Source organism: Procambarus clarkii, chromosome 64 (genome assembly GCF_040958095.1).
Source record: "Procambarus clarkii isolate CNS0578487 chromosome 64, FALCON_Pclarkii_2.0, whole genome shotgun sequence".
Classification (NCBI taxonomy): domain Eukaryota; kingdom Metazoa; phylum Arthropoda; class Malacostraca; order Decapoda; family Cambaridae; genus Procambarus; species Procambarus clarkii.
The window spans coordinates 1597837-1618327 of NC_091213.1; the positions used below are offsets into that span (position 1 = coordinate 1597837).

General features: G+C 46.3%; 1 protein-coding gene across 1 annotated transcript in view; it reads right to left on the minus strand.

The window, feature by feature from the left end:
* crb (cell polarity complex component crumbs) overlaps window positions 1-20491 on the minus strand; it is a 227234-nt gene that overhangs the window by 86323 nt on the left and 120420 nt on the right. The window contains exons 18-22 of the mRNA XM_045759691.2: window positions 11400-11567; window positions 9318-9502; window positions 7138-7384; window positions 2930-3059; window positions 2245-2420 (exon numbers count right to left, since the gene is read on the minus strand). Of these exons, the coding sequence (XP_045615647.2) occupies window positions 2245-2420; window positions 2930-3059; window positions 7138-7384; window positions 9318-9502; window positions 11400-11567 (906 nt within the window). The remainder of the gene's footprint in view (window positions 1-2244; window positions 2421-2929; window positions 3060-7137; window positions 7385-9317; window positions 9503-11399; window positions 11568-20491) is intronic.

The window sequence follows — 20491 nt, forward strand, 5'->3', positions numbered from 1 at the left end:
CCTCTGATTACTGCCCTCATTTTTTTATCAGTCAGAAAATTTTTCATCCATGATAGAAGCTTACCTGTCACCCCTCCAATATTTTCCAGTTTCCAGAACAACCTCTTATGTGGAACTCTGTCGAAAGCCTTTTTTAGGTCCAGATAGATGCAGTCAACCCAACCATCTCTTTCCTGTAATATCTCTGTGGCTCGATCATAGAAACTGAGTAAATTCGATACACAGGATCTTCCAGATCGAAAACCATACTGTCTGTCTGATATTATATCATTTCTCTCCAGGTGTTCTACCCATTTAGTTTTGATTAGCTTTTCCAATACTTTCACTATTACACTTGTCAATGATACAGGTCTATAATTGAGGGGGTCTTCCCTGCTGCCACTTTTGTAGATTGGAACTATGTTAGCCTGTTTCCACACGTCTGCTACGATTCCTGTACACAGGGATGCCTGAAAGATCAGGTGAAGTGGAATGCTGAGCTCAGATGCACATTCTCTCAGAACCCATGGTGAAACGCCATCTGGGCCAGCTGCTTTGTTCTTCCCGAGCTCCTCTAGCATATTTTCCACTTCATCTCTAGACACCTCTATCCGCTCTATGTTGTTCTCTGGAATTCTTATTGTGTCTGGTTCTCTGAAGATTTCATTTTGTACAAACACACTTTGGAACTTTTCATTTAACGTTTCACACATTTCCTTTTCATTTTCCGTGAATCTGTTTCCCATTTTCAACCTCTGGATATTATCCTTTACCTGCAATTTGTTGTTTATGAATTTGTAGAATAGGCCCGGTTCTGTTTTACATTTATCTGCTATCCCTTTTTCAAAATTTCTTTCTGCCTCTCTCCTTACTGCTGTATAGTTGTTTCTCGCATCTTTGTATCGCTGGTATGTTTGGGGGTTTGGCCTCTTCCTATACTGATTCCATTTTTGTGTCTTTTGGTCTCTTGCCCTCTCACAATTTCTGTCGAACCAATCCTGTTTTCTGGCCCTGCATCTCTGTTTTGGTATGAATGTTTGTGTGCCTTCCTCGTATAGTTTTAAAAATTTGGCATACATTTCATTTACTTCCCTGCCTAGCAACAATTCTGTCCAATTACACTCATTAAAAAAATTTCGAAGTTCCGCATAGTTGCCTCTCCTTAAATCGAGTTTATCAACTGTTTCAATGTCCCCATTTTCTTCTAGATGATATCTTAAAGCATATTTAATGTCTAACAGGACGTGATCACTCTTTCCCAAGGGAGGAAGGTACTGGATGTCAAAAATCTCTTCTTCTTTCCTGGTGAATACTAGATCCAGTACTGACGGTACATCTCCTTCCCTCATTCTTGTGGCTTGCTTTATGTGTTGATACAAGAATGTCTCCAGAATGAGGTTCACAAATCTGCATGTCCAAAAGTCCTCCGTTCTTGCTTCATAGGCCTCCCAGTCTATTGCTCTAAAGTTGAAGTCACCCAGTATCAACAGTCGTGATTTATCTTTATCTGCTTGTACAATAATATCTCTCATGACCATTATGAGGCCCTCTCGTTTGTCATCCAGTTCTGTGTGTACATATGTGTACATATGTACATGTGTAAATATGTGTACATATGTACATGTGTAAATATGTGTACATATTTATGGGTTTGAGAGTGTCCTTCGGTTATTCAGCTGGTGTGCTCAATCTGAGTGTACACAGTATTTTTTCCATCTCACTCTAGACTGTTCTTCCAGAGAAGGCAGCATTAGCTGTACACTAGGATCTGTTCAGCTGACTCTTTGCCTCTTGTATATTACTGGATAGTTTTGTGCACCCTTTGGTTATACCGTGGCAGAGTGCATGATCTGGTTATGTATAGGTATCTCTTCACTTGTGACACCAAGTGAGGATTTGGAACTGCTTTATGTGTGTATACTTGTGCCTTTCACATATATTCTAAGCCAGACTGAGTTTTCTTTAACTTGTATAACACCTTCTATGGCCCTATAAGGATGCTTGAGAAGTTCTTTGGGGCACAGGGGCCAAATGTTAACCTGCCTTCAGATTCTTATCTTAAATAACAATCTATTGGTTTTACTGAGAAAGATGCTTTCAAACTGATTTTAAGGCCTTATTTTTAAGAGAAATTTTAAAGTGAATTAATGTAAACTACATTTAAAGAACAACAACTTACATACATTTCATATTATAAATGGCAAAATATAATGAATAATCAAATACAATATTTCATGAATACTTAACCCTTAATACAATAAATACCTAAGACTGTTGTTGAAAATGATGTGTCCGAGCTATTTATGCTTTGTACTGGGTTAATTGGATAAACAGTAGATTCGTTGTTGGCTGCAAGGGATACATGACTGTCATTCACTAACATCCTCACGTTCTGCCACTGCCCATCATTCAGGTCAGATCCTGTGAAAATGCCTTCCCACCTGTAAAACATACAATGATGGAATAAGTATTTGTAAAATATCACAAATATAATACAATTAAACTCCATTTATCCGAATCTTTGCTGTATTTTGTTAACAACTGGTACTGATATACACACCAGTACAGTACCTGTGCCTGTATTCTGAGCTATGTCACATGCTTGCTTCTTAGGACAGAAACCTACACCCAGGGTAGGTCTATGTTTAATCAGTACAAAAGGTAGATAATCTGCACCAGCAAAGCAGGAACCTGTTCATACTGTTCCTGCAGTCATAGTGCTGCTAGGGAGACACAGTACACAGAGGGACAGTAGGAAGTAGGAACTAAAGAGTGCACTACATAGTCAGACTAAGTCTGCAGTCTGTCAGGCAGATACAGTCCAAATATCAGCAAGCTTCAGCAAGCATGTCAGACAAAATATTATGCAGGACATAAACCACATTTATGTCAGTGCACTGACATGCCAACATTAGCTATTAAGATACAAAATGATTCAAAGATTACTCACTTGTTTAGTAGGGAAGAGTGGAAGTTCAGTTGACCTTGTACAAGCTCCAGCTTAATGTAAGTTTCCCCTTGCCCCACAGCGAGAATCCCATTAGTCAGCGTAGTACGAAATCGGAAGGCAAGTTCGTATCCTGAAAATAAATAGTGTTTACATACTAATGATCTGCTCATTTATTGCAAATACTGTAGAAAGAATGTTATCATTAGATATCATTTGATTTCCTTTCAGTAATCCATAAATAGTTTTTCTTGTTCATTAAACTTTTTCATGTAAATCATGAACAAACTCGATACGTACCTCAAATATTAAACCTCAAATACTATTACAGTTCATTCTTGATTGTATGCAACAAGATTTAATGTAAATCACTTTACATTAAAGAAATTTTTTAACCAATAATCAGTTTTAATGCAGTTAACTATCACCTTTAAGTGAATTTACATTGAGACATCATGCTGTTTCCAAATTATATCTCATTTAAAACTGACTTTTGTGCATAAATATTAAAATTTAGAAGTTCTAAACCTAAAATCCAGTGTTAGATGTTATGAAAGGTTACTTTCTGATGGGGCCCTCAGGAGCTCCCTAATGCTACAGCCTTTGTTACAGCTAAGCCTGAAACACACCAGGCCTCTATCTAATCCCACTCACCTACAGGAAGGCCAGGACTGGATTCTGGCTCCCTCAAAAAGGCTAAGGGGTAGTCTGGGGATCTAAAATCAAACAGTACCTAGAGAATTATTCACCAGAAAGGGAGACCAGCAAAACTGCCCAGTGGTAGTTTATGCAAGGGAATTTTACAGCAGCCGGACCAGACAACTCTGGTGACAGTGTGGGAAGACAACCTGGGTGACAACCAGCTGAGACAGGCCTGGTGAGACCGGCAGACAAGACAGCCCCAGCTGTAAACATCAGAAGCAAACTCTGTACCAAGTGGAGTGGAGGAGACATCATGATCCAACCAACCGAGATGTGAGGTGTAAAGGACCTCCCTGAAGCTCTGGAACTGAATACCACACTACATGATCCTTCAACTAGAAGGCCCAAGCATGCAAGATTGTTAACAAGGCACAAGTGAACAGAGAATGGACAAAAGTTCACTCACTATTCTCAATGCATTATTCAACACAGGACAGACACAGAAGATAACTCAGGTAGGAAAATCATCACTTGACTGTGCCAGGAAAGGGAACCCTAAAGCAACAGGCGAGACAGAACAGTAACAAATGACACTCAATGTAGAACTTAAACACTTAATGTAGCATGCATAAATCTAGCAATGATTGAAACAAATCACCTCTTTCTGGTGGGTCTCAAATTAGCCACCTGACACCTTATTAACTTTGGGTATCACACCATGGTCTAATGAGGGACACAACCTGCAGACAAAAATCCAGCATTGAATGTAATTAAACGCCATTTTCTGGGTGAGCCCCGGAGGCTTCCTGGAGCTATCGGACTGATATATGCTATATTAGTCTGGAGCATCAGTCAATTGAATTCAGCCTACCGTTGACCACGAGCCAAAACCTGGCCCCCCTCAGAGGGGCTCAGGGAGCAATAGCCTATGGAAATCCAATGTGTTTGGGAGCATTCCCTGTCTGCCATCGAACAGGGTTAGGTACCCAGAAAGGTAGGTATAATAAATCAAACCCCACTTGGAAAGAAATTGCAACCGAAGACCGAACAGAGAGCCAGAACTCCCCAAAACTTAAAGAAAAAAGTAAACACGCAAACGTTATACACCACCACTGCGCCACTTGTCCGCGCAGCCCTCCCCTCCCTGGGAAGGGGAAGCCCCGAACCCCCCCCCCCCTGTGCCAGCTACTCAACACTTCTGCTTGGAGGCTGAGCATCAAAAAACAAAACTGCCGACCAGAGGGATGGAGGGTGCAAGGGAGCCTAATGGGGCTCACTCAGAAAATGGCGTTTCATTACATTTAACGCTGGTTTTCTGTGGGAGGCCCTCCGGTCCCCTGGAGCTACCTGGAGTATTGGACAGATAATAGGCGGCCAGGGCCCTGTTAGACCTCCAAAACCCCCATGCCCAAATGTCAGCCCAAGACATATTGCTGAACACGGTACCGAAAGCAGCAAACTTACAAACATCATGGGCATGAAGGTAGACCACAGGCTGGCTAGACTTAATAACCCTGTAGACGACTTAGAAGACCCCGAGTCCTGGAACAGGAAACACGAGAAACCGGATCAACCCAAAGTGTGTCCCCCGCCACAGAAGCCGAGGTGATGGTGAAGAGATGCAACCGGATACAACACATGATGCACCCCCAGCCTGACCAACCAAGCATCAATGACTCAAGGGGCCCTTCCGGAAGGCCGTCGTCTCATTCTTCGGCAGAAAAGAATGAGACGGCTGCGAATGAACAAACCAACCACCAGGACCGAAAACGCAGAAGCACAAGAAAGCTTGCAATACGGGGCCAAAGTGCCATCCACCCCGAATGCAAGCTGGAGCAGCTCCACCAGCGCTGCACGATAAGAGGCAACAGAATTGGGAATCAAATAACGGTCCTGAAAAAGTCAAGAAAGAAAAGACAAAACAACTCAATCTGAAATAGAAGACAACTTACGAAAACGGACAAAATGGCGAAAGGAATACCAGGAAACCTCATACTGTTGCCGAGACGAAACTCGCAGGTGGGACACCATCAAAGAAGCGACCTGATCACCATACAAGTACCGATACACCCGCATCAAAAAGACCAGACGCGAGGAGCGGAGGAGTAGACGGAACCAGCCATGTACTGGACCGGTCTGATCTGCTGAAAGAGGCAAAGTCATGGAAAATGCCCTGGGTTTAGACACTGAGCAAGCAGCGCCTGAGACCAAGGCTGGTCCGGACACCAAGGGGGCCACAAGGACGACTCTCTCACTGTATGACTCCAAAAGAATCAGAAGCACCAGCTGGACAAGGGGGAAGAGGTATAGGTAACCCCGCCTTGACCAGTCCTGCTGAACGGCATCCACCGCAATGGCTCTGCAGTCAGGGAAGGGTGCCACATATATCGGGAGATGCCGAAATCACGCCGACACGAAGAGGTCCATCTTCAGCAGCCCAGATGTCCAGCAGAGTCAACTGAAGAAGTTGGCATTGACCGTCCATTCTGTGGACAGGGGAATGAACCAAGGCAGTACATCCGCCAGGATGTTGGATACTTCCCAGATATTCACAGATAGCCAAACACTGAGAATACAGCAGAAGGGTCACCCGAAGCGATCACCCCTAAAGAGCCCAGGACCGAAGAGAACCCCAGCGGTTAAGACAATGAACCACCATATGTGTTTAACAACTCCTGCTCTGTTAAATCTAAGTTGAAATCTTAATAGGTTTGTAACTGTGCACTGTGTTAGATAATGTTCCAGTGGTCTGTCGGGCATTTCTCCAGTGTTGACATTTCCTCTCATCTTCTGGAACCTGTAAGCCTATTTCCCATGCACGTGGGTATCCAAACCTGATGCGATGTAAGTGTACTTCTGTTGTTCTAATGCTCCCTTTCATCAAAATAAGTCAGTCGTAGTTGGTTGAATTCTTGTACCAACCCGCACATCCTGATGCTGCAACTGCTGTTGCAACATCAGGATCTGTGGGTTGGGAAAGTCAGTCCTAAACTCGTGCTGTTAGTAGCAAACAATTGCATGAAGTCCCAACAAGTAAGGCTTGTAAACATGCCCGTGAATGAAATACTAAACATAGAACAATACACATGCAAATTGCCCCAGCAGGACAGAGCCCAGAGTAGGGCCAGCACTCTTCTGGAAAACCTAGAACCTAAAGGGAAGGAAAGGGCAAAGGATGGAGCACTACACATGGAAGCACCAGGTGAATGACAAAGGGTACTACTGGTGGAATGACCCACCTGCAGGGTGTCTTGATTTCTATTTATTGACTTCTTGCTGCTGTCAGTTCTGTCTCACTTTCCTTTCTGGTGGCTATTTCCTTGGTTAGAGTGATCTAGTATCCTCTGCTCTCTCCACCTCTATGAGGGGGACCAGCTTCCAACCTTTGGTCATGAGGTAGGTTATTATAGACTAGCCAAGGTTTGGTGCAATTTGATGGGTCTAGAGCTATCCACAGTGGGTAGTAACCTGGAGCAACTTTGATGCCCTTACAGAAAGGTATTAAAATATCTTCAAAATTACAACAAAAACATAAGTATTCCCTTACTGGAGATAACTAGTTACTGTACCTTCTTGACGCTGTGAATTGATGAGAACATACGAATTGCCAGATAATGAGAGTGTAGTAGATTGTTGACAGTTACGCCCGGTAAATCCATGCTGACAGTGACACACAAAGTCATGTATTGTTTCATTCATGAGCAGCGCCTCACAAGTACCTCCACTCAGACACTCGATGCCATTACAACCAAGAAGCGCTACAGAGCAGTTCTTACCACCATATCCATTTTCACATGTGCAATCATAATCAGCCACCTGAAATTTAAAAGAAACTCGTATGAAACTTTTCTCTAAAAGGCAAGAATATAACAATTTAATGTTTAATTTAAGGGGTTGGGAGTTAAAAAAATATTCAAATTTAATCTCTTCCTGTGTGGGACCATACAAAGCAATCTTTTCAAGACTACCTTACAAATTGATCTTTTCCTATAATCTTTTCAATACTACCTTATGCTTTACAAGCTTGGCTACATACAATCTACAAGTACTAAAGCCAAGGGTGTACGTGAGTGCGTTATTTGCAAGCACACAGAATGAAGAAACAGGAAGTGAAAATTTATCTGTACCTGGTGCACGGAGAGCGAAGTCGCGCTGTGCACCATGGACTACTTTGTTGATTATTACTCACTTCCGAAGTACTGAGTGTGTAATACAGTGTGTTACTGTGTAAATAGTGTGTGAAACTGTACATTTTGTAATTCTAGTGAATTTTTAACAGGTACTATTGCGACAATAAACATTTATTGAGGACACATTACTGACACATGTATCACAGTTCCATGGAACATTATGAATGTTCTACCGTATTCATATTGTAAAGGACACAAATATGCATCATATACGATAAAAAAACAAATAAAACTGCAGTGTTCATACATAAAACAAATAATTGAAAATATATTTGTGACAACACCCGGTGCTTGAATGGCCTGCGCGACTGTGTGTGGGAGAGTCACACACGGGCGACCAGCCCCTGATGACTTTACAGCGCACCTTGTCCACGTCCCCATAGCCAAAGTAAGTGGAATTTGGTATTTATTTTTACATAGACATGTTCAGGGAAGGGAATTTATCATTTTACGAAGAAAAAAGAATTTTATGGGAACACTTTATTTCATGCGCACTGAGGGAATTTCACAATAAACTCGGTGCAGCACGGTGGTTAAGGGTCCTCTGGTAGGTTAGGAGGGCAGGAAATTATCCTAAAGATTCAAAACGTCTTAAAAACAGTTAATTGAAAGTTCCTCTCCTAACCTAACTGAGTAAGCCGGAGGACGCAAACGGAAAATGGGACAGTACATCACCTTCGTGAGCCGATTTCATTTCATATTATGTCCATTTTTGGCCATGGCACACATACGAGCGAAAAGCGACATTATTTTTAAGAGGATGGGTTGCCTTGCTACATTCTCAGTTCCTAAGTAAATTTTTCTGGGACATGGGCACTTGTGGGATGCATTGCTAATAACCTATCTAATTCTCTCATATCCTTGCAGTGTTGTCCTCAAACACAATAAACATTATGTGGACCTAGAACCACCTCCACTTACCCTTAAATAAATACTGAACCAGCCACTCATAGCATCATTAACTTTGAGATATTCTACACCTTTCATAAAACTACACTGCCTTTAACGGGCCATCAACCCCATAATTTACAGTCTCCGTGGTGTAGTGGTAAGACACTTGCCTGGCGTACCGCGAGCGCTTTGTCATGGGTTCGTATCCTGGTCGGGAAGGATTTACTGGGCGCAAATCCTTAACTGTAGCCTCTGTTTAACGCAACAGTAAAATGGGTACTTGGTTGTAACAACAATTCTTCGTGGCGGGGATCGTATTCCAGGGACCTGCCTGAAATGCTACGCGTACTAGTGGCTCTACAACAATGTAACAACTCCTGTATATATCTCCAAAAAATAAAAAAAATAAAAAAAAATAATCTCTATCTGCCTTCACTATGTCCAGATGTCATACACCTCATTCTCTCATGTGACTTCACAAGCTGTTTTATTAGTATTTTCACCAATTCCACCAATCTCACTTTCAAAATACAGTACCTACTCCCTCCCCTCTATTTCTAATTTCTTCTGGACCAGCTTAATATCTTCAAATATTGTTTGCCAATATTTTCATACTGCTAATCATCGTGCAGTAAAATTTAAGGCTACCCATAGAGCTTGCTCCTTACCTTATCAGTACATGAACCATGGACACATGGAGCAGTCAGTTCACACTCATTAATTTCAATTTCACAGTTGACACCTTCATAGCCTGGCCAGCACTTGCAGGAATAACTGTTGACTCCATCATAACAAACACCATTAACACATGGGTCACTCTCACACTCGTCAATATTTATCTCGCACATGTCACCTGAAATAAACAACACAATTTGTAGCTTCATCAATAACAATGGGAAGAACTTTATTATTTTTATTATAGATATTTGTGCTTTCCAGTATTTGTGAAGCAGACTCATAAAAAAACATAAGAAAATAATTTTTAATTACAGTGTGTCCTCACTTGAACGAACTATATAGGGCAAAGCCGATTCGTTCCAGTGTGAAATTCGTTCCATCCGTCCGGCCCCAACAACCTTCTTATTTTTTTTAATACATATACCAGGACATATTTGCATTAGGAAAAATTGCACCTGACTCACGAAGGGAGTCCTTGCTAGTGCTGGGTGCTGGTCCTGTAGGCCTACTGTGAAACAGTGCCAAACAACTTTAAATTTTAGTTTGTTTCTTTGTTGTGTGCTGCTCCATTATAATATCTTCCATGCCCTTACGGTGTCAATAATAATCTGCCAGCTCTCCATCATCAGTCACTTCTCTGACACCATCCCCCACCACTGACACCATCCCCCACCACTGACACCGTCCCCCACCACTGACACTATCCCCCACCACTGACACCATCCCCCACCACTGACACCATCCCCCACCACTGACACCGTCCCCCACCACTGACACTATCCCCCACCACTGACACCATCCCCCACCACTGACACCATCCCCCACCACTGACACCATCCCCCACCACTGACACCGTCCCCCACCACTGACACTATCCCCCACCACTGACACCATCCCCCACCACTGACACCATCCCCCACCACTGACACCTTCCCCCACCACTGACACCGTCCCCCACCACTGACACTATCCCCCACCACTGACACCATCCCCCACCACTGACACCATCCCCCCATCACTGACACCATCCCCCACCACTGACACTATCCCCCACCACTGACACCATCCCCCACCACTGACACCATCCCCCACCACTGACACCATCCCCCACCACTGACACCGTCCTCCACCACTGACACCATCCCCCACCAGGTGGGGGTTGGTGTCAGTTATGTTGCCTCCCCTGACACCACCTGCCTCACCTGCCAACACCTGCCAACACCTGCCACCACCTGCCTCCCCTGACACCACCTGCCTCCCCTGACACCACCTGCCACCACCTGCCTCCCCTGACACCACCTGCCTCCCCTGACACCACCTGCCTCCCCTGACACCACCTGCCTCTCCTAACAACATCTGACACCACCTGCCTTCCCTGACAACATCTGACACCACCTGCCTCTGCTGACAACATCTGACACCACCTGCCTCCCCTGACACCACCTGCCACCACCTGTCTCCCCTGTCACCACCTGCCTCCCCTGACTCCACCTGCCTCCCCTGACACCACCTGCCACCACCTGTCTCCCCTGTCACCACCTGCCTCCCCTGACTCCACCTGCCTCCCCTGACACCACCTGCCTCCCCTTACACCACCTGTCACCACCTGCCTCCCCTGACACCACCTGTCTCCCCTGGCACCACCTGCCTCCCCTAACACCACTTGTCTCTCCTGGCACCACCTGCCTCCCCTGACACCACCTGGCACCCCTGACACCACCTGCCTCTCCTGACACCACCTGGCTCCCCTGACACCACCTGGCTCCCCTGACACCACCTGCTAGGTGGTGTCAGGTGTTGTCCACTGAACATTTAGTACCTAATTAAATTTGTTTGGATGTTCCGGGAATTCGCTAGAGCGGGATACGTAAGAGTGAGGATACACTGTATTGAAATGTCATGTCAAAACACTGGACCTGTATATAACAATAGTTTCTAAGCAAGTTTCTTAAAGAAAAAGGGCAAGATTTGAATGCTTTAATCAAACAAATGGGCATTAAAAACCAAAAGTTCTTAACTTATACATTCGTTTCTTTAAGTAGCAAACAATTAAAAAGCCTAAGTTTTCCCACCTGTAAAGCCAGGAATGCACTCGCAGATATATCCTCCAGCCGTTTCATAGGTGAAGTTGGAGAAGATCTCTAATTCATAGAGAGTTATGTTGCTGCGCTCCAAGCAAGTGGCCCCGTTGAGACAAGGGTAACTTTCACATTCTTGGATGTCTTCTTCACAGTCCTTCCCTGAAGTAGGAATATATCATTTAAGCATATTGCAAAGCAGTCAATCCAACATTGAAAGTAATGAAACACCTGGTGAGGCCTTAGTACCTCCCCAATGCCTTGGCAGTGTTCAAGCCATACAAACTTCATCAAGCCTCTTAACCCCTGCACTGCATACATGTTGAATTTGACACCCCTGTGGTGTGCAAAACAAAATATTATCCTGAAAAAATATTTGAACTATTTCACATTGTTAATTAGTATCTTGGAAGCACAAATCCAAATAAAAAAGAGTCTACCTATTGTGGTTTAGTGGTAGTAGCCCAAAGAAGTTGCATTTTTTCAATAAAGTAGAAATGAGGTGAGGTGAACACAGAAATAACTTTGCCAATTTATTTTCATTGTTTCTCACTTGTATTTATTCATACAAATACATACTGTATATATGTAAGCCTAAATCTTACAACTTCACATAGTACACATTTTGCCAGTACATATATGCATGGTAATCGCTCATTTTGTTAAAAGTTCAGTGGCTCCTATTATGGCCGCCCTGCACGTTCACACACTGGATGGTGATGTTACCAAACATGGTCTTCATCTTTTGACTAGAAGGAAAGTAAGGGACTCAGGATTTTTTCTCAAGCTGGGGGATGGTTACTGGAGGCTACCTTGCACTTACCTTGCAATGATTTCAGGGCTTAGCGTCCTCGTGGCCCAGTCCTTGACCAGGCCTACTGGTTACTGGACTGGGAGACCTGGTCGAGGACCGGGCAGCAGGGACGCTAAGCCCCGAAATCATCGCAAGGTAACCCCAAGGTAGCCTCCAGTAACCATCCCCCATCTTGAGAAAAAATCCAGAATCCCTCACTATCCTTCTAGTAAAAAGATGACGAAAGATGAGGGTTGAGGAAGCAAATGTGAGGCCTGTGTATATGTGGGAATTCTGAATCATTTGATATACTTAAGAGAGCCTTAAAATGCTATGCATAGCACAACTTGAGTCATTCAACAACTGCACTGCATTATGTGCAGTGCAGTTGCTGATTAACATGCTTACTACTGGAAACCAGGACCAGAAACTGGCTCCCTCAAAGAGGCTATGGAAAGCCTGAGGATCAGAGATTCCCACAGAAGGGGGAGAAAAATTACCTGATAGGTACAGCACTACAAAACAAGCAACTGTTTGCTAACATTTGTAACCATGATGATGGAAACATTCATTACCAGAACTAGTTATGGGAAAATCCAATCCTCATGCCAGCCAGAAAAAAAATCAACCCCAGAAAAAGTCAGATAGAAACAGCACCAGCCAGAAAAAAAAAATACCAGCTAAAATTGGGAAAACAACCCCAATAACAGTGAGGGAAACACTAGCAAGAGGCAAACCAAACCATCATGGAAACCTGCTAGGAAAACACAGCAACACCCCAGTCAGAAAGGCCTGGAAAAAAACCCAAACACCGTTGAATGTAATGAAATGCCATTTTCTGGCTGAAACCCGGAGGCTCAATGAAGCTATCTGAACTGATCTGATATACTGCTATATTAATTTGTGGTCATCAGTCAAAGGAGTCCTTTTGCCTACTGGGGACCAAGAGCAAGAACCTGGCCCCCTCAGAGAGGTGCAGGGAGCAATGTCCTATGAGCACTTTACATTTAAAGTATGTCATAATTGCCAACGACTGGGGAAGGCACGCAGAAAGATAGGCAAAGCAGACCTACAATTTTACAGACCACAATCTGGTAAAAGTGATACAAATGTCTGAAAAGAGCAAAACAACTCCCCCAGAAAGAAAACAAACAAGCAACATATAAATTGTCATCCACACATCCGTGGAAATAAACATTCCATTCATCTGGGCTCTAGGAGTCTCGAACCGTGCACCCCACGTGTATGTGAGGAGGCCTGGTCGAGGACCAGCCGCAGGGACACTAAGCCCCGGAATCATCGCAAGGTAAGGAGGCCGAAGCTCTATCGACTGGGCTATCTTGAGGGTCAACTTGAGATGATTTTGGGCTTTAGTGTCCCCGCGGCCCGGTCCTTGACCAGGCCTCCACCCCCAGGAAGCAGCCCGTGACAGCTGACTAACTCCCAGGTACCTATTTACTGCTAGGTAACAGGAGCATCAGGGTGAAAAAAACTCTGCCCATTGTTTCTCGCCGGTGCCCGGGATCGAACCCGGGACCACAGGATCACGTGTACAGTGTTCTGTCCGCTCAGCCACCGGCTCCCAAGTGGCTATGAGTAGCTATGAGTAGTCTTAATAAGGTAAGTTTCCAGAAGCAGCATCCTGCTGCCAAACTGTAATTTTTTTACTTTCCCTGACTTCTACTAAAGCTCAGAGGAATTAGTGATCCACACTAACAGCATATAAATTGTCATCCACACTTCCGAGGAAATACACATTTCATTCACCCGGGCTCTAGGAGTCTCAAACCGTGGACCCCATGTGTGAGGCCAACGCTCTATTGACTGGGCTATGAACAGTCTTAACACTTTCGCGCTATCCGGACGCATCGGCGCGTCCCGTTTCGTCTAACGCTAACGCGTAGTGGACATAAAGTTGAGTCCTCTTTTAAAATATTTGTATAAAATTCAATTTTTATCCGATTTACTTTGGGTTTGTTTCAAACTGCGCACTATGAGGCTCTCTTTCTCACCACTAGGCTGCATGGTACAATAAGTTCATGAAAGGTGTGGATAACTTCGATCAAATGGTATTTTGTCCCAAACGGGTTGCAGGTGGGTGACTTTAGCCGTTTATACTGGTAATGCTTCCCCCATATCATGTATTATATGCATATGTCTGTTTAGGGAATTTTATTCCGATCAATATACAACCAAAAATAACTGTGTGCAACAAGTATAAACTTGACAAACATAACAAAAGTAAAAACATTTCGTGTGTGTTTGACGCTCACTGATATGTTCCAGCGTTGTTTTATATTTGGCGCTATTCTAACTTACGCTTTGTTGATATTTTTTACCTATGGGCACATAGAACATTCTATTGCGAACACATTGACACAAAAATGAATGACGTACATAGAAAATTAATGTCATGAGAGTGAAATAAGTATAAACTTTCAAAGCGCCGTGCGTCGTCCCGTCACCGATACCGGGTAACAATTTCACCACTTCCCACACTCTTGCGGGCGGGCCGCATCATTATTCTACGCTTATATTCATATCACCGTGTTGGGAATTTCATTGCGAGTCCATTGACACCAAAATTAACGCTGTAGAACAAGTGTGGAGGTGATTACAATCCCAAGAGTAAAAACATTTTGTTGCTGATGGGCGCTCACAGCGAGTCATCTTCGTAGTTATTTATTTGGTGCTGGTATCCCTATACGTTTCGTGACTTTTTTTACTGATGTTCTTCTAGAGAATTTTATTGCAAACACGTTGTTACCAAAATGAAATACGTAGCATGAGAACTAAGGTCAGAAGAGTAAAAAGAGTATACACATTTTTGTTTTTTACGCTTAAGCGATAAAAACGCAGCGCGCACATTCAGTTGGCTGAGTGACCTTTGCGGAGAGCGCGAAAGTGTTAATAAGGAAAGAAATTTATATGATGTTGGCGTGGATCACTAATTCCTCTGATCTTCAGTAGTAGTCAGGAAAAGTTGGAGACCTGATGACAAATCACCAGATCTGCTGAACAAAACTGAGCAACCAAGTCCTCAGGAAAAAAACCGAGGACAATAAGGGGGAAGTTGAGAGAACGTTGACCAGACTACACACTAGAAGGTGAAGGGACAACGACGTTTCGGTCCGTCTTGGACCATTCTCAAGTCGATTGACTTGAGAATGGTCCAGGATGGATCGAAACATCGTCGTCCCTTCACCTTCTAGTGTGTGGTCTGGTCAACATTCTTCAGCCACGTTATTGTGACTCATCGCCTGCAAGTTGAGAGAAGAGAGTGCCCACACCAAATCAAAGCATGAGCCAGCACAGCCTGCTGACATGTGAAGAGGGAGATGGCGTTAACTAGCTGGGGGCTAGTTTCACTAATTTTTTTTTTGTTTCTTTTATTACTGGGGATTATTTATACTTTTATTATTTCTGGCTTTTTGAGGGCTTTGGTTGCATTTTTAAACCATGCAGTGGTTTGTTTTGATTCACCTATCTTTCTGGGGGCCTTCCCTGGTGATGGCAAAGATGATATCCTTTAAATGTGAAGTGATCATAGGCCATCACTCTATGCGCTTCTCTGAGGGGAGCCAGGTTTTGGCTCGTGGTCCCTGGTGGGCCAAAACCAAAACTTTGCAAATGATGACACTAAGTAGTATGACACTTAATCAGTGATGATAGCTTCAGGGAGCCAACGAAACTCCTCACTGAAAACCAGCGTTTGAATTTAATGAAACGGTAATTTCTGGGTAAATAACCAGCGTTGAATGTAATGAAACGCCATTTTCTGGGTGAGCCCCGGAGGCTCCCTGGAGCTTATCGGGCTAATGTGTGTTATGTTAGACCGGGACATTAGCTAAGGAGTTCAGACCTACCAGGGACCAGCGCCAGAACCTGGCCCCTTCAGAGAGGTTTCAGGGAGCAATGGCCCTGGAAAACCCCATATGGTTGGGGGTTTTCCTTATCTGCCATCGACCGGGGTTAGGCACCCAGAAAGGTAGGCGTAACAAAACAAACCCCACATGGTAAGAAACTACAACAAAAACCGAACAGAGAGGTAGAAAACTCCCTACAATCCCAAGGAAACAAGCAAACAAGCAAACATCACACTTTACTGCCGATCGTCCGCGCAGCCCTCCCCACCCCGGGAGGGGGAGGGGGGAGCCCCGGACCTACCGCGCCGGCTGCCAAGCTCCAGTTCGGAAGCTAAGCGTCAACCAACGCGAAAAAAACGCCGACCGGTGGGAGGGAGGGTTTCCAGGGAGCCTCCGGGGCTCACCCAGAAAATGGCGTTTCATTACATTCAACGCTGGTTTTCTGTGGGGAGCCCCTACGGCTCCCTGGAGCTTCATACCCAAAGAGAAGGAAAAGAAAGGGCTAACCCGGGAGGCGGCCGCCACAAACTCTGCAACGCAAAGCCAAGACAACCGGTCGCAAACCTGCGACCCAAGGCAACAAGAACGCCCAAGAACAGACGCACACATGGATGGGCGGCCAAAAACCTGTGCGACCCACAATTCCCTGCGCCCGAAATGAGCCCGAGACGTCACCAACACAGCAGCAATTGCTGCAAACGTCTGAACAGCACGGGCGCAAAGACAGACCGCAGTAAGAAGGAAAACACTGCGGACGACCCGGGAGACCCGAGCCCTGAAAACAGGGAACGAAGGAACCGGATCAACCACAGCGCATCCCCAGGCACGGTACGCCGGCAACAGCAAAAAGCACAACTGGACAACACAGGACGCACCCCCCGGCCAAACCAAACAAGTACCAATACCCCAAGAACCCCTCCGGAAAGCAGCCGTCTCGACCGTCGCCAGGACAGAGAAAGGCTGCACACCAATAAAGCTACCACCAGTACCAAAGAGGAGGAAACTGAAACCGAAGGGGCTACCACAAACTGAGGGGAAGAGAAGAAGGCACCCTGAACAAGGACCAGGATGGCTCAGGCGACTCATGAGCAGGCCGGAGGGGAAACAAAACGCGAGAAGACGTAATAAACGTCATACAGTCTCCAAGACGAAGCTCGCAGGTGGGACACCGTCAACAAAGCCACCTGAACACCATAGAGATGGCGATACCTGCGTCAAAATACCAGACGCGAAGAGCCAAAGAGAAGGCCGAACCAGTCACGGACAGGACCGATTCGGCCTGCTGAAAGAGGCGAAGCCTCAGGAAAAACGCCCCGGGTACGGACACCTATCAAGCAGCGTCTGAAAAGAAGGCCGGGCCGGCCACAGTGGAACCATTAGGACTGTTCTCGTGGGAATGGGCTGCAACTGAGCCAGAACCCGAAGCAACAGCTGGACCGGGAGAAGAGGTACAGGTACCCCCCACCTCGACCAGGCCTGCCGAAAGCCTCCACCGTGAAGTCCTCGCAGGTGGGAAGGGCGCCACAAAACGGGCGACGCCTAGACCACGCCGACCCGAAGACGTCCATGGCCATGAGTCCATAAGCCCAACAGAGCCAACAAAACGCATCGGCGACGACTGGCCAACCCACGAAGAGGAATGAACCGAGACAGCTGTCCACCAGGACGCAGGACACACCCCGGACACGAACCACACGGTTAACCAAACCCCCTGTGGTTCCGGCAAGAACCACCGGAGAACAGTCCAAACAGAGCTGAATGGTAGAGTACCTAGTGACCCAAACCCTCCGAAGCGCAAACCAGACAGCCATGAACACCTGAACCGGGCTGTGAGCCCGACGGACAGACAGACTCCATCAACCTCGGCCGACCTGGTGAGCACTGGTTACAAAGCCCCAGCCGAGAGACGACCCGTCCGTGAACACATCGAGCGAAGGCTCGGGGAGCCGCCAAGGCACGGAACCCCGAAAACCCCAAAGAGGAAGCTGGTGACGCAGCACCAACACCAGATCCCCAGAGGAACCCAAGGAATGCAAGAGGCGGAAGTGGAGTCTCCGTAGGAACCAACCGACGCCGGAGCCAAACCCGACTCCGCGGGCAGACAAGCACGCCGAAGTGCAAACTCCCGCACAACCGCCCAAGCAACCGCTGAGCAACCCGGGACCCCCTCCTGAACAGCCAAAGGCGGGACCACAGCCACAGTAACACTTCTGGAGGGAAGACAATGAGGGGCCCAAGAGCCTGAAACAAGGCCCAGGTCCGAACCCGGGACGGAAACAGAAGGTAAAACCTCCAGATCACCAGGAAACCAAACCCAGCGATCTGGAAAGAACCATCCCCTGGCGAGCAGACAAGCGGACTGACTGGGAGCCCACTCCAGCCAGTCGTCGAGGTAGGCCAGACACCGAATCTCAGACGCAGACAGGGCACTAAGATCCGGTAAAGATGCAAAGAGTATACAAAGTGCCCTTCACAAAATAGGGAATGCAATAAAAACAGCAAACCTGAAGCCCCACCACCAAAGCATTGTATGACAATCATATGAAGACATATTATGACATATGACAATCATCATATGACAATATGACAATTATAATCAAAGCATTATATGACAAAGAGTGCTGGGAAGACGGGACACCACGAGAGTAGCTCTCATCCTGTAACTACACTTAGGTAAGAACACATAGGTAATTACCAACCGTGCTAGCCCCAGAAAAACTGGAGAGGAACGTGCCAAGAAGTGACCTGGAGGTCCAGGTCCACCATCCATGCACCCGGCCCTAACAGAATCCGAACAGGAGACAACAGTCCTCCGAGCAGGGCAGAGGATCCAGGGCGCAGACGGAAGTAGTCCAGAAGAACTGCAGACTGGAAAAGCCCATGACTGCAAAGAGCAGACGGGAAAAACTCATGACTGCAAAGAGCAGACGGGAAGCCCAGAAGGATGGGGCGGATCGACCACGCCCCACGCACCCACGAAGAGGAAATGACGAAGCGCAGGGAAGAAGCCCACCCCGCCAGCTCTGAACCCCCCCCAAGGGGGAGAAGCCGTCCTCCGACGCCAGCAGAGGCCGGAAGACAACCCAAAGCGCCCACCAACAGCGGGACCAAGCGAGAGGCAACAGAGCAAGCTGCTCCCCCAGCGCCCAGTCAACAGAGAAGGGAACAGAACCCCTTCAGAAAGAAAAAGTACACTACCGAAGTCATGAGGAGAGACTACGGGAATGAAACCACACTTCGCTGGAAGAGGAAGTGAGGGGAGACCTGATCACCACATACAAGATACCCAAGGGAATCGACAGGGTTGAGAAGGACAGGATATGTAACACAAGGGGCACACGCACTAGGGGACACAGGTGGAAACTGAGTACCCAAAAGAGCCACAGATAGAATTAGTTTTTTTTTTTTTTTTTTTTTTTTTTTTTTTGAGTGTCAGAAAGGGAACGGGAAAGCACTAAGAAGTAATGTGGCGACTCCTCACACAAGTAACGAGGCTGACCCCCATACAATGTCACATGTAGACATGACAGAGCCCAAGAGGCACAGGAACCGATACACCTGTTGACGGACGGTTGAGAGGCAGGACCAAGGAGCCAGAGCTCAACCCCCACAAGCACAACTAGGTGAGGACATATATTGTAAAAGCACAAGCCGCCGACTAGTGGCAAAGAGCACTACGCCGGCCAGGCAAAGAAGGCACAAAACTGCATCAAAAGGCCCACCTCGACAGCAAAACCACAAAGTCCCAGCACAACCACAACATGTGCCAAGACCCAAAAAGCTCAGTCTGCAAGCCAGGAAGACCCCGGAACCCCAAAAGGCAGAACCGGGTCACACGAGGAAACAAAGTCCCCTGAACCCACAAAAGGGGGCCCAAGAGGAAGAAACCTCCAGAACGAAACCAAGGAACCCAAAGGAACCCAGAATCGAACCAGGGGGAGCCCAAACCACCACATTTGCCGGCGGAGAACACCACTAAAAGGCAAAGCACAGACCCCAGCAGAACGCCCGGGGAAAACGGTCCCAACAGACCGAAAACCGAGGGGCAAGGTGTGGGAGCAAGCATACCAGCCAGGGGCACTGAGCCTAAACCCAGAGGCTCAGACCCAAAATCAACACCCAAACGTTCCCAGAGGAACAGGCAACGGCAAGAAAACACCAGAAAACAAAGAAACGACAACAGGAGAACAAAAACCCTGCAAATTTTTTGAAAACTCACCAGAGACGCTCGCTCGCACACCCAGACGCATGTAAACAAACCGCAACGCCGCCCTGGTGGCCACGCCGGGAAACCGGCAGACGAAAATGGCCGCCAGCAGGGGCTGTGACTGACGCTTAATACACAAAAACACGCCAGCAAATGTGGGAAGCTAGCAGACTGGAAGGGCGAAAAACGACGCCCAACAGCAGAAAAACCCCTGAAGGGG